Source organism: Panthera pardus, unplaced genomic scaffold, assembly GCF_024362965.1.
Source record: "Panthera pardus isolate Hobbes unplaced genomic scaffold, ASM2436296v1 HiC_scaffold_24, whole genome shotgun sequence".
Taxonomy (NCBI): Eukaryota; Metazoa; Chordata; class Mammalia; order Carnivora; family Felidae; genus Panthera; species Panthera pardus.
In genome coordinates, this window is record NW_026526810.1 from 64,695,264 (window position 1) to 64,712,996 (window position 17,733).

Consider the following 17,733-nt stretch of genomic DNA (forward strand, 5'->3'; position numbering starts at 1 on the left):
CTGAGCTGTCAGCACAGAGCCCGATGCAGGGCTCAAACCCACGAACCGTGAGATCACGACCTGAGCTGAAGTCGGACGCTTAACCGACTGAGCCACCCAGGTGCCCCTTAAGTTCATTTTTTTTTAGTAATCTCTTTACTCAACATGGGACTTGAACTCACAACCCCAAGATCAAGAGTCCCATGCTCTTCCCACTGAACCAGCCAGGCACACCTCCCCTCCACCCCGCCCACCCATGTGGTTTTAATAACAGAATAGGATGTGGGATTTCAAACTAAAAAGATATGCTCCAGGGGAGCCTGGGCAGCTCAGTCAGTTGAGCACGTGACTCTTGATATAGACTCGGGTCAAGATCCCAGAGTCATGGGATCAAGCCCTGTGTCAGGCTCTGTGTGGAGTATTTAGCCTGCTTAAGATTCTCTCTCTCTCTCTCTCTCTCTCTCTCTCTCTCTGGAACACCTGGGTGGCTCAGTCTATTGAGCTTCCAACTTTGGCTCAGGTCATGATCTCACAGTTCGTGGGTTCAAGCCCCGCGTCAGGCTCTGTGCTGACACCTCAGATCCTGGAGCCTGCTTTGGATTCTGTGTCTCCCTCTCTCTCTGCCCCTGCCCCATTCACACTGTCTCTCAAAAATGAATAAACATTAAAAAATAAACATACATTAAAAAAAAAAATTTCTCTCTTCTTCTGACCCTCTCTCCAGCTCGTGCTCTCAAAAAAAACAAAACAAAACAAAAAAAAAAAACACCTCCAAACTATCAAAATGGTATACTTTGATGACTCTGAAAGCACAGATCTAGACAGAATGCTCTTTGACCAATGCTCTGATGCCTCCCAGTCACTGAAGATTTTTTTTTGGCTGCGAAAGAAAAACTCCTATACAGAAACTACACAGTTTTAGTTTTGTCTCAACTGTGAGGGGACAGGCTAGCCCCAAACTCAACAGCCTCAAATCCCTTTGGAACAAGGTAGGATTAAAAACAAAACAAAACAAAAGCATAAGCAAAGCACTACCCTAGGGGCACTTGGGTGTCTCAGTTGGTAAGCCTCAGACTCTTGGTGTCAGGTCAGGTCATGATCCCACGGTTGATGGGATTGAGCCCCTCTTTCAGGCTTCACGCTGACAGCACGGGAGCTTGCTTGGGATTCTCCCTCTCCCTCTCCACCCTTCCCACACTGGCACTTTCTCTCAAAATAAATAAGTAAACTTAAAAAAAAAAAAAAGATTACCCCAAATGTCAAAAGTCTTCAAACTTCCTGAGGTGTAGTGTTAACTATTATTACTACCACTGGGGGCAAAATACAGTATAAAATGAATGTATCTGCAAATTGTGAGGAGCACCAGGTCATATATGGAAGTGTTCAATCATTGTACTGCACACTGAAACTAATTTACACTGAATATTAACTGGAACTTAAACTAAAAAAAAAAAGAAATAAAAAGTCTATCTCACGGAGGCTTCTTCCAATACTTTTGACACAATTTCCTAGAAGGAGAGTATCTATGTATGTCTGGGATAAAATCAGAAAGAACACATGAAATATGAGCAGTTGGATACATGCATATATTTAATAATGAAACAATTCGTCAACAACAAAAAAAATTAGAAAAAGTCATGAGACCCTAGTGCTGTGGAAGAGAATGGGACATCAAGGCAAAAGATACAAAAACTGACCCAGAAGGCTGCTTGATGAGTGAAGCAAAGGCAGATTAGCTTAGTATTATATGCCCTTGAAAAGAAAAATGGCTAGAGAAGTACCCACTTATTTGACTGCGTGGAAGCAGACAGCCTTACTATATGCTGCATAGAATGGAGGCAAAGGGAGAAAGAGACAAGCGGGAAGAGCAATATGGAATCCAGGGTGGGCAGACCAGAAGAGACTGAGATAGTTACAAAAAGATACTGTAAGACCTTTTGTTTCCTCTGCAGTCTACAACAAACCTGTTCCAAGTCTTTAAGTAGGTCAGTCAAATCCAATGATCACATAATGAATAGCACTAGGCATTGTGAAGGAATAGTGGAGGGTGTGGTTTACAAAAGTAAAGGGATAACATGGTTCCTGCTCTCAAGGAGCTTACAAACTACATAGGAGACAGATTCCACACAGAAAACAACTACAAAACAAATTTACAAAGTAACATAAATATAAATAAATATACAAATGAGTAAACAACATACGAAAGCTCATAGGGTACTGCGTCAATAATTATTTAGAAGTCCCTAGGTCAAAGAAGGCTTTCTGAAGGAAAAATTTTTGGACTGAGTATGTTAGCAGAGAGTAGGGCATGTGCAAAGGCATATAAGTGGAAGTATATATGTCATGTCCAGTAAGCAGATTAGCTTGATTAGAGTAGAAAGTCTAAATAGGTCTCATTAAGAAGTGTGATGAAACAGTAAGGGTTTAATTTGGTGAAAGAGACTGTAGTGTTAGGTCTGGTCCCTAAAACAAAACAAATGGGGAAAGAGGTTTTCTTTAGGTAATAATAATAAGTAGCCACAGGTCCAGGAGCAACTCCACTGCTCTCCCCAAAGTTTTGTAGTTAACTCCGAGACAGAGAAACTAGCAATGGGATGGTGAAGTATTCAGCATCCTTGAGCAGTTCAAGCAGAAGGAAGTGCCCTCTACAAGAACTCTTAGACAAAGTGGCAAGTACAAACAATCAATAAAATTCCTAGAGGATCCACCATCCAAAGGTCAGCCAGTCAGATCCCAGGAAAATCAAGTGCTCAAGCAGAATGTCTTCAACCCTTGTTACTAATTCTTGGTGGGGAGCAAATTGTATATGCTTACAAAAGAATTTATTTTTCAGCTACCATGACAATCGACTCTGATCCTAAGATTTTAGAAATTAAAATAGGAGGATGAGAAGAGCCCTAATCTATAGGGAATGCTCACGTCCCTGAAGAAGGACAGGTCAGTAAGGGCCCAAATTCTTCCCTGGTCTTTAAGTGGAAAGGCAAAACATCACACCTTGAAAAGAGGCTTTTCTCAGCCAAAGCAAGTTAAGACCTCTTTCTTTAAGCCTATTGATCTGAAGCTGTTCCAGGAAGGAAAAAAAGAGTCCAGGCCAGATATTCAGCAGCAGCCAGAATTGGACCCTATTTCACTAGAGCTCCGCTGGGAGGCGCTGGGTCCCACTGACGTTGAAATACACTGCTGAGGACCAATCTTGATGCCATTTGCCTGGAAAAGAAAAGAGGCAAGAGTTCCCACCTCAGTGCTAAAGTACATTGGAGAGAAAGGTGGGTGGGGGGGTTGAGCTAAATGGGTGATGGGCATTAAGGAGGGCACCTTGTTTTGATGAGCACTGGGTGTTGTATGTAAGTGATGAATCACTAAATTCTACTCTTGAAGTCAATGTTACACTGTATGTTAATTCAAATTTAAATAAAAACTTGAAACAAAAAAAAATAATAATAAAGTAAATGGGAGAAAGAAGAGGCACAAAAAGAAAAATCATTAATGACATTTTCTAGAAGCAGATATGGCTTTGGCTCTTAACCATATGCCCTAGGCAGACTGTTGTGGAACAATAACTGTCAACAATAAAGATGTGATGACCAGCTCAGGTAACAAGTGACCCTTGTGCCCATTTTTAAGGAGACTGTTCTACTTGGGTTTCATAGCCATGTGCAGAATCAGGATGAGATCAGGTAAGAGTAGGAGGAGGCAAAGAATGATGTTAGCATAGAATTCTTTTTGTTTTGCCCCAGAATTTGCTTTATAGAAATGGCCCTGTTGAGCAGTTAGGAAATACACCACCCCTAAACTCTAAGATGCTAAAAACTGAGGTTGCAAAGAAAACCTCCTGTACTATAGTATATATAACCTTTTAGATTGCCAACTAATAACCTCTTTAAAAAAGAGAAAATGATGACAGGTTTTTGTGTCCATATATAAAAAAGATAAAGTATGAACTGGCATAGCTTCAAACAGCATGATGTTAGAAAGGAAATGCTTACATTCTAGGGGGGTTTCTTGTCCTCTTCAACAGAAGCAAAGTTAACTGTCGGTTCCCCACCCATTCTCACCTCATTGTGAACATCAAATAAACCCTGCTGGATCTTCCTATATATTTCTTTGGCTGTGTTAATGAAGGCCTAAAGGAAACATAAATCGTATTATTAGGGTCAAGTTTAGGTAGAAAATTAAGAAAAACAAATGCAAGTATTATTCCTATTTGGATTTCTAAGGTGAATTAGGAACCATTAAGAGACCAGAGTAAAAATACAGAAGGTCCCCCAAAGTCTCTGTTTCAAAATGAAAAAAGGGACTGAATATATGGTATTTTGATACTAACCCAAGATGTTCCTAGATTGGCACCTTCTCCAAATAAAACATGCTCTGTTCTCAATTAGTTACTAAAGATAGTCAGTAGCAGGCTTCAGAATAACTACAATAGAACCCATTAGACCCTCCAACTAAAATATTTACAAGCAATGTGGAATCTAATCCACTTATTAATGTTACCCAAGGCAAAAGTTAAACCGTAGGAATCAAGGCCCAAAAAATGCAACAATTCCCTTAAAGGGAGATACATGATCACTGTAACCACAAGACATCCTTCCTTTACTTATGTCTTCTAAAAGACAATTCTGAATAAAAGGATAAAGATACGGTGTCATCTCTGAAAAGTTTTCCCTACTTTCCCCAAGTAGTACCTCTTCAACATTGCAGGCTGTTTTGGCTGAAGTTTCCATGAAGATAAGTCCATGCTCCCGGGCAAAGGCCTCTCCTTCTTCTCTCTTCACATCCCTACGGGACTCTAAGTCACTGCAAGAGAGTAGTTGAGGAGAAAACTCAAAAAAGATCCAAGTGAAAGAAGAAACTCTTATTTTAAAAGAATCCTAGTTAGAATCCTTCAACCACCAGTTAATACGTCACGAACGCATATCCTATAGGACATTCTCTTGTACAGGGTTAATGATTTCTGTAGCCTCCTGGAAAATGGTTCTTCAAATTCATGACAGCTACTGTAAGGTTGAGACTAATACCTTACTCTATTATAGAGAAAAAGGTTTATAAATGGATAGGGCAAGCCCCATAGTTCCTCAAGGCTTCTTGTGCCCTATGCTTCTTTTTGGAATGAGATCCAGTGAGAGCCAAGGGAAGAAGATGAAAAGGGACTTGCAGTTGTTAGAAAGTAAAGTTACAGATGTCCATCCCATAGCAGTGTCTTTTTCTTTTACTAGAATCAACCCACAAGAATAAAGTGTGTCAGGAGTTAAGAACACAGTTGCCTTCTCACTAGTCTCACTGTTAACATATGTAATAGCAGTTTACCACCACAAAAATAAAAGATTCAGAGAAAAATGAGATGTATAAAATTAGGTGATATGAGGGGTAAGAAGGTGGAGCCATGGACTGAGAAAAGCAATTAAGTGGCATGGAAAGACCTTCTGACAAGACAGGACAAAGGCTGCAGACAAAGGTAAGGATGGATTGTGTGACTGTCATTTTTCTAACTGGAAATTTGCATTTTGGAGGTTTCCAGTTTTCCAACCATGAAAAGAAATCAAGGAGTAAGTCCAGTGAAGAACAACAAATCTACCAACTGCGTATTTATCATTCACCAGCTGTGTGAAGACCAGGGAAGAACTATCCATCTAAACGTCCACCTCTAGCCCAGACACCCCTCTAAACTCCAGACCTGTTATCCACTTGTCAGTTCTTCGTTTCCAGTCTGATGTATAAAAGGCACCTCAAACATAAATCAAAATAGAACTTGATCTTTTCCCTCTTTTTGCCCAAACTGCTTCCGCCCCAGGCTTCCACATCTCCATACAGGGCACAAGCTAAAACCAAGATGTTGTTATTATTTTTTAATGCTTATTTATTTTGAGATAGAGCACGCGCCCACAAGAGCAGGGGAGGGGTAGAGAGAAATGGAGAGACAGGGAGAGAGAGAGAGAATCCCAAGCAGGCTCCCCGCCGTCAGCGAGGAGCCTGAATGAGGGGCTCGATCCCACCAACCATGAGATCATGACCTGAGCCGAAATCAAGAGTCAGAGACTTAGCTGACCGAGCTACCTGGGCACCCCACAAGACGTTATTTTAACAGCTTTTCCTTCTTCACTCCAAATACCCAATCCTTCCCAAAGTGAGGAACTTCCAAACTGCACCTTAACGCCATCCTGGTGTCACCACCTGAGTTCCCGCCACCATTCTCATTTGGACTACTGAAACTGACCTCCCACTTCAACCCCTCGAGGGAGCTCTTAAGATCTAATCAAGCCACATCTCTCCTGACAACTCTTAAAAGCTTCCTACTAAAAAAAAAAAATAAAAATAAAAAAAATAAAAAAATAAATAAAAAAAAAAATAATAAAATAAAAAAAAAAAAAAAAAAAAAGCTTCCTACTGTGTTTAGAATAAAATCCACACTTCTTCCTAAGGCCTGAAAGAGCTACAAGACCTGGCTCCTGCCTACCTTCCCAATCCCACCTTGCAACATTCCCCCTGATTCATCCCAACCATACTTTTTTTTAATTTTTAATGTTTATTTTTGAGAGAGAGACAGACAGAAGGGAGTGGGGAGGGGCAGAGAAAGAGGGAGACACAGAGTCTGAAACAGGCTCCAGGCTCCGAGCTGTCAGCACAGAGCCCGATGTGGGGCCCAAAACCACGAACTATGAGATCATGACCTGAGCCGAAGTTGGACGCTTAACTTCTTTCAATACCTAATTTCTTTCAATACCATAACCTTGCTAAGGTTCTTCCCAGTTCAAGGCTTTAAGTTTGTTCTCCCTGATACCTTTTTCTTTTTTTAAACTTTGCCCACTGAACTCTTACCTGTTCTTCAGATTCTGGCTTGTCACCCTTAATTAAAAATAGGTACCCTGTCATTCTCTTCTATAGCACCTTTTTCTACCTTCACTGCATTTCTCACAATTTGTAATTAGATACAAATCCTTCTATATTTAATATTTATGTCTCCACTAGACTATAAGCTCCAAAAGACCACTGGCATGACTCTCTTTTTTCTCACCTTATAAACTCAGGGTCTGGCGAATAGACATCTAAAACATAGTTCCAATAAATTAGCACAATTAGTCTGTGGCCACAGTTCTCAAATGCTGCACTCTAGGCATTACTATGAACTCATAAGGGTGCCACAGGATACTTTGAATTTTCAAGGGTGGGGCACCTGGGTTGGTAAGCATCTGACTTCGGCTCAGGTCCTGATCTCAAGTTTTGTGATTTGGAGCCCCACATCAGGCTCTCTGCTGTCAGCGCAGAGCCTGCTTTGGATCTTCTCCCCCCGCCGCCCCTCCCCTGCTCATGCTCTCTCTCTTTCTCAAAAATAAACAACTTAAAGAAGCAAATAAATTTTCTTGGGAAACAGTTAACACTTGCCGTCAGAACACCACATGAATTACAAGCCTAAGACAACTTGCGATGTCGCTGTCACATCACAATAGATCCCGTTCAACATTTGCCTGTGTTTGTATAACCTCAGTTTTTGGCAGCCGCTTGATAAAAAGTACAAAATCAATTTGGAACAGAAAATGAGAGTGGCAATGACCAATCTTGATTCCAACTTTGAGAAGTTGTACAGTCCTGACAGGCACACCCAAGTCATTGGTAAGTAATTATGGACATTTAAGGATGAAATTAAAATTTTTTCTTTCATGTTTTCCATTTTCAAAGTCACCACGTCATAATGACAAAAAGACTTATGTTGTTTAGATGTGTTTAATAACAAAACTGTTGGGCATTTCTTTTGGCCTATGGGTGCCACAGAAAACTTACTCCGAATAAAAAGTGTTGCTGAGGCTGTGGAGAAATTGGAACCCTAGGGTGTGGCTGGTAGGAATATAAAATTGTACAGCAAGTAGGAAAAACAGTATGGCAGTGCCTCAAAAAAGTAAACCTATAATTTTGATAAGATCCAGCAATTCCACTTCTGTAATTCAAAGAAATGAAAGCAGGGACCCAAACAGGTATGTGTATACTGATGGTGATGGCAGCATTATTCACAATAGCCAAGACAGAAGCAACCCCAGTGTCTATCAACACCTAAATAACAAAATGGGGCGAGTAACACACAAAAGAGTACCACTCATCCTTAAGAAGGAGGGGGGCACCTGGGTGGCTCAGTTGGTTAAGCGTCCAATTTTGGCTCAGGTCATGATCTCACAGTTCACGAGTTCCCCCCACGTTGGGCCCTGCACTGACAGTTGCAGACAGCTGCCTGGGATTCTCTCTCTCTCTCCCTCTCTCTCTGCCTCTCCCCCACTCTCTCCCTCTCTCAAGATAAATAAAATTAAAAGAGAAAAAAAAAGGAAGGAAATTCTGACACATGCTACATTATGAATGAACCTTGAGGTCATCATGGTAAATGAAATATGCCAGTCACAAAAGGACAAATATTATGATTCCACAGAAATGAGATGCCTAGAGTAGTCAAATTCATGGAGACAGAAAGCAGAATGGTGATTGCCAGGGCCTGGTGAGATGGAGAATGCAGTTAGCATTTAATGCGTACAGGGTTTCAGATGGGAAGATGAAAGGTTCTGGACTCAAATGGTGGTGATGGCTACAAAACAATGTGAATATGCTTAATGCCACAAAACTGTATACTTAAAAATGGTTAAAATAGTAAATTCTACATTATGTACATTTTACAATAATTTTTTTTTTTTTTTTTTTTTTACTAAGAGTGCTACAAACCAAAGAAGTTTAGGGACCAAGTGATTTAATATCCACAGAGCACTTATATGACTTCTGCTCATTATTTCTACAAATAAAATTTCACCTTTTATTCCCAATCAGCATGATAACCATGTTGGAGCTGGAGTGTTGCCGGGCATCCTCTAACCAGGAGGTCAGGTGGTTGAAGGTTTCACGCCTACAGCAGAAAAGTTTAGAAAGTCACAGGCCCATTTCAAAATGCCAAAGTAATTCCGAAACGCTTGGCAAAAGAGGGAAATACATGTGTAAAGAAAAATACTAGAAAAGCCATTCCTCTTTAGCATTCTTAACAGAATCAGTCTATAGAAAAGAAAAAGATTTCGAGGCCATCAGGGAAAGTCCCTCCCGCCCACTTGACCTGACTCACCGTGTGATATCATACACTAGCAGGGCTCCAGCTGCGCCCCTGTAGTAGGAACGGGTGATGGAACGGAAGGATTCTTGCCCGGCCTTTCCCACCAACACAGCAACAAAAAAAATCCCAACAAAATCAGGTTATTTCCAGAGAAATTACTTGATCCCATGCCAGTCAACCACAAAGGACTAAATTTTAAGAAAGAACTTCTCTTAGGGCGCCTGGGTGGCTCAGTCGGTTAAGTGTCATGATCGCAGGTCATGATCTAATGGTTTGTGAGTTCGAGCCCTGCACCGGGCTCTGTGCTGACAGCTCAGAGCCTGGAGCCTGCTTTGGATTCTGTGTCTCCCTCTCTCTCTTTCTCTGCCCCTCCCCCACTTGTGCTCTCTCTCTCTCAAAAACAAATAAACATTAAAAAAAATTTTTTTTTTAAAACAACTTCTCTTAAGAGAGGTAGAGAAAGGAAACCTGACTTCCCAGGGGGATGTCCAGGTGGGAAATTAACATTTTTCAATGAAAACACAGTTGACATTAGGGGTGGGTCAATTATTCCTGTGACACTGTCCATCAAAAAAGAATGTTTAGCTTCCCTGGCTCCCAGTCACTCAATGCCAGTAACACCCCATGGTCAGTATGACCATCAAAAGACATTCCCATACATTTTCCAATGTCCCATAGGACAGAACAACTGGAAACAGGACTAGAAACTCAAAGAGCATTTTCAATCGCAACATGACATTGAACACACCACATTAACTTTTCTGTTTGCATTCTTTTATCTGTAAAAAAGAAACTTATCTTAGAACGCCAACACCCTGTCTAATGAAAGTTTCATTCCAATGGGTCAGTGTAGAAAAGTGGTCAGATACAAAGCACTTAAATTTGGCATATCCTAATTGACATTTACTGTTCCACTACTAAAGGCAGGACTACCAAGACATCCCCTGCTGGGATCTTGTCAGGGCAAATAAGAATCAGAAACAGGGAAAGAAACCTAGGGCCCAGGACAGTTTTCCTTAAAAAACCCAACATTCACACTCTAATTTCATTTCCAATAGGGGCCAAGATATTTGTAACTGACCTATTTATTAATGCCCCCATATACTGGGTACTTTTGCTTTCTTGATGGAATAGTTTTATTTTTTTCCCCTCATAGAAAGCAAAAGCATCTATTAAATAACTATTTTATTATTAATAATATCCTGGTATTTAATCTGTCCTATTACAAAAGTCTTCACATTCTTGGGCTGGCTCAGTCGGTAGAGCATCCAACTCTTGATCTTGGGGTGGTGAGTTCAATCCTCATGCTGGGTGTAAAGATTACTGAAATAAATAAATCCTTAAAAAAGAAAATTTTCACATTCTTGAAATCATTTATCCTCATATCCCTACATAAAGGTTAGGAAGAAAGACTACTATTCATATTTTAAAGATGGGAAAACTAAAATGTGAGATGAGGAAAAAATGGCTTTCTCATAGTATACTAACAATAACAAGGAATGCTAATAATAATATAAATGGGGAAATTCAGGCTCAGAACGGTAACTGGTCAAAAGTTATAAAATCTATAAATACTGAATCCATATTTAAACTTAGGATGTTAGTGCATCCTAGCATAAAACTTTGCTCTCCTAGCCATTATATCATACAATCTAAACACATGGGTTTGAACATGAGAAGAGAGTTCCAGTATGTTAATTCTAAGGTTACGTTTCCCACAATAAGAAACTCTCTTTTCACAAGAATCATACAAATGTTTTAGTGAGTTGTATGCCTGTTAGAACACCCAAATCAAAAATAATTCTAAAGAGTTTTGTTGGTAATATTAACAATACTTTTAAGATGTAAAACATACTTTTTCTCTGCAAGAGCTCACTTAACGTTTTATTTAGTCCCTAATAGTTTTAGGTCTTAAACTGATTCCCATTTTGATTTTACCTTACTTTTTCTCCTCTTCTGCTATTGCTGAAAGGCCCCTTCGTCCCTGTGGCCTTCTAGGAACTAAAAGGGAAAGCTTGAGGCAGGCCTATGTGATAATTGAAGCACATGGCAGCGTTTAACTTTAGCAGCTAAAAATACTTCCAGGGGCTCATCAGAAAATGCTGTTTAAAACCATATCCCTTTACTTTTTCATCTCAGTCCAGTTTATGAACCTTTGTTGAGACAATAAGCTAGAAAGAGTGAGTGGCTCAATTTGGGCTGGTCTGCATTGGTTTGAGGTTCTCTTTGTCCAACCCCATTAAAAACATCTAAAGGAGCAAAGAATTAAGATGGAGCAAAGAACAGCAAAGAATTAAATTTTTGTTTTTACCAGCACAGCACTGTAAATGCATTTTTCTCCCTTATAATTTTCTTAATAACATTTTCTTTTCTCTAGTTTACTTTATTAAAAGGAACAGTATATAATACATCTAACACACGAAGTATGGTTTAATTAACTATTTACGTTATGGGTAAGCCTCTGGTCAAATGTTTTTAGTACTTAAGTGGTTTTTTTGGGGGGGGGGGGTCAAAAGTTATACACAGATTTTCGACTATATGGGGGTCAATACCCCTAACCCCCATGTTGTTTAAGGGTCAACTGTAGTTTGAAGTATCAATTCCTACAAAGTCAGATAGGCCCATTTCCTAAAAATCAAAATACATTCTAAAGTAAAATACAAGTGAATTCAGGATTGACGAGTATTTTATACTAACTACAGTACAATGTCTCTCTTCAGTTAGCATGAGTTATTTGGGCAACTCTATGTACAGAATGAAAGAAGATAAAAAGTAATATGGTTTTCTAGGTGCATCTGGCTGATTTATTTGGTGTAACATGTAACTCTTGATCTCAGGGTCATGAGTTCAAGCTCCAAGTTGAGCGTAGAGCCTACCAAAAAAAAAAAAAAAAAAAAAAAAAAAAAAAGTCCTATGGCTCTCTAAATCCTTACCAATTACCAGAACAGTGACAACAAAAAACTCTGGATAACCTGATCTCTTTAAAAAACACCCTTCATGGTAATCCCTGAATATTTTCATGTAGGATGGCTTTGGGAGTGAGAGAATGAGGTCAACAAAGTGGGAAACCAAGGTGGGTAAGCAATGATAAGATCAGGGCTGACAAGGGAGAAATGATCAGACTTACCCAGAGTAGCAGACAAGAAACACATCACATTATAGGCAAGAATCTCTTAGAAATTTCAAACAGAAAACCCCAGTATGCTGAAACCTGGTATCTTTTTATGATTCAACAAAGATTAGTTCAATCTCAAAACAATTATTAAAAGGGAACAGAAAAAAGGCCAGTTGCATCATCAGGCCATATGGTCCTTGAGGAGCCTGTCAACAGAGCAGTGGCTCTCAACTTTCTTATTTTATGATCCAATACGTCTCATGTTATACCAGGTAAGGGAAAAAAAAAAGCAAAAAAAGCAAAAGCCAGCAAGCCAACACTTTGACATTCTCTTAACCGTGACCATACCGCTGTCAGCTATTGGGTCTCCTGGCACGAAAACATCCATTTCTTGAAATGGTAAAGGTTTAAGTTAAAAGGACTACCAGTCTTGACATCTATAGGTTTCATTCTTTGTGACGTCCTCAGAATTTGTCCTGTGGCTTCTTTAGGAGGTCATATCTTTGTGGGAAATATAAAAACCAGGAGATAATAAAAGGAGAGTTGCAACATACCCATTTCAGTTAATAGTGACAACAAACCCCTGGGTCACAACAATAAAAGAAAGCAGAGAACAAGTGACAGCTGCTTAAGAAATATATGAACTTAACCTTAATAAAAAACATAGAATAATATCTCTTAGGCTTAATTGGGAGGAAAAGACTAGAGACAAACTAGCCAAAAAACAAGTTTGGAAGATTTAGAGTTATGTGGATAGTTCTTCCACTAATAGAGATGTAAAGTTATTCATGTTCCTATAATTAGGGCAAGCCACTAAGGGGAGATGTAAGTCTGTTCAGAAAGGCAAAAGGTTATTAAAATACTTGCAAATACAACCAAATAATGTATGAGAGAACATCATCCTAGTTGAAAACACCTAATAAATCAGTGCATCCAAAAGTGGTAACAACCTTGGAGACTACCAGAAAAAGACTCTGCATAAAGAGCCTAGAGCAGCAAGTTAACTGACAGTTGACCCTGGAACAATGCAAGAGTTAGGAAGCCTAACCCCCATGCAATTAAAATTCCTCCAACTTTGACTCCTCCAAACCTTAACTGCTAATAACCTACTGTTGATCAGAAGTCTCACCCGATATATAACATGTTGATCAACATATACTTTGTATGTTATATGTATTAATTTTTTTCTTAATGTTTGGGTTTTTAAAAATTTTTTTTTGATGTTTATTTATTTTTGAGAGACAGAGACAGAATATGAGTGGGTTAGGGGCAGAGAGAGAGGGAGACACAGAATCTGAAGCAGGCTCCAGGCTCCAAGCTGTCAGCACAGAGCCCAACATGGAGCTCAAACTCACGAGCTGTGAGATCACGACCTGAGCAGAAGTCAGATGCTCAACCGACTGGGCTACCCAGGCGCTCCAATGTTTACTTATTTCTGAGACAGAGACAGAGTATAGAGTAGGTGAGGGGCAGAGAGAGAGGGAGACACAGAATCTGAAGCAGGCTCCAGGCTCTGAGCTGTCAGAGCCCAATGAGGGGCTCGAATCCACCAACTGTGAGATCATGACCTGAGCTGAAGTCGGACACTTAACCAACTAAGCCACCCAGGCGCCCTCTGCCCCTCTGAGCCACCCTCCCTCTGCCCCTACCCCCCCTCCAAAAAATAAAAAAAAAACAAACCTAATTCCCACAGCTAGGTCTACTTTGCCGTGATTTTATGCATGTACAACAAAAACAAAACCACCACCACAGATTTGTGTATGTTTATGTATCTGAACACACAGAACAAGTCTGAAAGTACAAGCACTGAAGCATTCATACTGGTTTATTCTGGTTAGGCAGAAACCAGGATTGGAAGGAAGAAGAGGTTTGTGTGTGTAAAGGGGACATTCACATTTTACTCTACAGCTTTTAATTTTACTAGGACAAATACATTACTTGGGCTATTTAAAACAAAAACACAAAGACAGGCATTCAGAATTCATAACTGTAACAAATGAAAGTGAAAACTCTTTTCCTACTCTCAACTCCACCATCAGCCCCTCTCTAGTCCTCTGCCCCGGGGCAGCAGCCTTTACTGTTGTTTGGATCTTAGTCAGGGACTGAGTTATCCTGTTCTCTCTCACCGTATCCCAGATTTGCAGCTTGATTTGTTTTCCATCAATGTTGACCATACGGGCCCCAAACTCCACACCTGTCAGTGAAGAGCAAAAGAAGGAATGTGATTTTCATGAACATCACCCACATTGAGAGGTTCATGTTCTTCCCCAGTGTGGTGACTCATCCTCTGTCTGCCCTCAGTACCACTAAACCCATTACCGCTATTTGCTACAGTTAATTTTGTGTTCCTTGAGTTTCCATTTTCCTTTCAGAATTAAAAACCGTGTTCCAGATGATAATGACCTCAGGAATGTAACCAAAAAGCAGATGTGGAGATACCACTAATTAAGAAATCAAGTAGAAACAGTGAATAAATTTTTAGTAATATGAACACTTAAATTTGATTAGTAGTGTTTAATTTTCCGACTTTTTAAAACAAATATGTTAAGATTAAAAAAATATATATTTCCTAACATTTTCTCACTCTCTAGTCCAGTATTTCCAGTATTTTTGCAATTCTGTAATTTTTTATTTGAGAAAAGAGCCCACCTAAGAAACAGGTTCTCAAGAGTGATACATTTCAGATCTCCAATGATTCCCAAAGTTCACCAGATAATAGCTTTCCTCATAGTACGGAAACCGACAGTCTGGATAAAGGTTTTGGCTTACCTGGTATTCACCTTTTTTTTCTCCCCCCGTGTTTATTTTTGAGAGAGTGTAAGTGGGGGAGGGGCAGAGAGAGGAACACACAGAATCCAAAGCAGGCTTTAGGCTCTGAGCTGTCAGCACAGAGCCCAACACAGGGCTCGAACTCACGAACCGTGAAACCATGACTTGAGCTGAAGTCAGACACTTAACTGACTGAGCCAGGTGTCCCAGCATTCATCTTCTTTCAAGTAATGTCAGAACAAAACTTAAAATCGAAGGTCGCTCACACTGAAAATACTTGATTGTAAGTCAGACAATTTGTCCTATTTTCTATTTTTATATAGTACTTTACTAGAGAATTCTGATTTCCAAGTAAGAAAGAGCACTAATTTAGGATCTGCTAAAAGGCTGATAGGTGTCTATTCACTGGCCCCATGCACAGTACTATCTGGAGTATCTCTCTCAACTCTAAGATGCTGCAATCAAAAGAAAGATATAGGGTCGCCTGCATGACTCAGTCGGTTGACTTCAGCCCAGGTCATGATCCCACGTTTCATGGGTTCAAGCCATGTGTCCGGCTCTGTGCTGTCAGCTCAGAGCCTGGAGCCTGCTTCAGATTCTGTGTCTCCCTCTCTCTCTGCCCCTCCCACCACTCTATCTCCCAAAAATAAACATTAAAACAAAAAAGATGTAAAAAATGTTTCCTACTACTCTAGACTGTCTCATCACGCACAGTGATAGTTACTGAAAAAAGTCACTAGATTTTTTTTCTTTCTGTACAATAGAATGGAATTTCAATGGTGAAGAATTTAAAAATAAAAACTTGACTTTTATGCAACTTCCCCCAGTTACGCACTCAGAGATCCTTGTATTTTGCACATATTTTCTATCCAACTGCCTTACCTTGGTATACAAGACTGAATTCGGAAAGAAACAGAGCCTATGTATGACTCTAGCAAAAACCTGATCATGTCATTCCTCCATTTTAAAATGTCAATACCTTCAGCTGTTTCAAAACATGGTCTTTAATATATTCTCTAGCTTTATTTTTTGCCAGTGTCCACTTTTAAACTTCATGCTGCAGCCATATTAAATTCCTTTCAGTTTTCCAAAGATAGACTGATCTCTGTCATTCCTGAGCATTTGCAAATAATATTCCCTCTTGCTCTGACCACTTTTCCATCTTGACAAGCCCTTTGCCTGGCTAACTCTGTTCATTCCATTTTCAGCCTTTCCAGAAACAAAGTGCAGATTCTCCTCCCCCCATTTGCCATAGGAATTTACTTATCAGTATCTGTCCCCAGCCCCACCTCCTACATCAGAAGACTATAAACTACTTACGGGCAGGCACAATGTTTGCCTGGTTAAGCACTGTATCATTAGCACCTATTACAGTGTGGCTGTTCACTTCTTATTAACTTACAAAGATATTTTCCTATTGATGTTATCCTCTAAATCCTTTTCTGACTCCATGAGTTATTTGGCTCTGAACAGGGCGTTTGGGAGCAGAAGTAGCTTCAGATGTCAATAAGGTGGGATTTGAAACGTAGCAATATGATAAAAACGGGAGTTAAGGATTTTACTCAGAAACTATATTTGCCATGGCAAGAAGGTTAGTTTTATATATATTCCTCATCTGGGGTAGGGTTAATGTAGATTATGCCAAAGGGGCTGTGAAGGCTCCAGCGGGGCTCCAGCGGGCCCTATCTTAACACAAATGTGCAGCGAACATTTATGCTTCCCATGATCACCACTGTGATTCTGGAACTCTAGCACACTCTTTTGTTTAAAAGTTTTTAGTTTTCACCTACCTTTTAACTCTAAGTCTGGGATGGTTCTTCAAATTTACTTCTTCCTCTCCAACACACAAAAATCTGTATGTTGGTGATTACTTTGAAAAACATACGTGAGGTTAGCACTAGTTTATCACAAAACAAGGTCGGTTTTTTAATAAGTAGTTAAGTTTCCGTGGAATTCTTCATAAACATATTTGTGGGGGGAATCCTACAGCAATGAATCCATACCTCATGCCCATCTCTTAAGTTACCTTTCAATTATTTACTCCCCATTACACTACTCCCCATTTATCAGCATTTGGTTAGTCATTCTTAATTTAACGTAACTCTGGACTAGCTTAAAAATAGGAAGACGTAACTTTTTACTTCGAACACTGAAGGCTGCTAACTTTCCATTTCAGCTAGTCAGGTTTCAGTTCTCTCTTCTGGGACAAGTAGATGGACTTACCTATTGTGAGGTCGTGGACAGGCTGGAACCGCTTGTCCGTAAACTGCAGGAGGAGACATGACTTCCCCACACCTAAAAGAGGAAGACGCACGTTCTAAGACTCACGCGTCCCAAGAACAATCTCGAGTCAGGCGGTCCGGGGCTGGGGAAGGGGAGCTCCGAGCCCCGCCCCCGGCCGCCCCGCCCCCGCCCGCACTTCACTTAATCGCCCAGCCCACTAAATGAGCCCCGCCCCACGCCCCGGTTTGTGAGCTTCGGATCCCCGCCCCAGCCGTGAGGGCAGTCGCCCGCAGCTCACCTGTGTCCCCGATGATGATGTACTTGAAGAGATAAGCATAAGTCATGGTCCCGTTTCCTCTGGATTCCGGGTCCGCCCGACTTCTACAGCCACTTACCTCCGGCCTCTCTAGCCGCTCAATCTACCGATTTCTGGCCCCTCTAGCCCAGATCACGTCTCTATTGCCCTCCCCTGAAATCCTCTCTCGGTCCGTGCGACTGTAATAACCATACAGCACCTCCAGGGACGCCTCTAAAACTTCTACTTGCCATTATCCCACCAAGGTCCAGGGGGCGG

General features: G+C 40.5%; 1 protein-coding gene across 2 annotated transcripts; it reads right to left on the reverse strand.

The window, feature by feature from the left end:
- Positions 1 to 1,542: 1,542 nt before the first annotated feature.
- Positions 1,543 to 17,666, reverse strand: RAB2B (RAB2B, member RAS oncogene family). 2 transcript variants are annotated; one of them, XM_019430542.2, is made up of 8 exons: positions 17,458 to 17,666; positions 17,160 to 17,231; positions 14,294 to 14,361; positions 9,065 to 9,147; positions 8,762 to 8,854; positions 4,665 to 4,776; positions 4,035 to 4,103; positions 1,543 to 3,186 (listed from the first exon to the last, which is right to left on the reverse strand). In XM_019430542.2, exons 1-8 carry the CDS (start codon positions 17,501 to 17,503, stop codon positions 3,079 to 3,081), a joined length of 651 nt encoding a protein of 216 aa, XP_019286087.1. In that variant the 5' UTR covers positions 17,504 to 17,666; the 3' UTR covers positions 1,543 to 3,078. The 2 variants fall into 2 exon arrangements, with proteins under 2 accessions (XP_019286087.1, XP_019286088.1); XM_019430543.1 differs by lacking the exon at positions 17,458 to 17,666 and adding an exon at positions 16,727 to 16,806 and having other exon boundaries at positions 17,160 to 17,237.
- Positions 17,667 to 17,733: the final 67 nt, after the last annotated feature.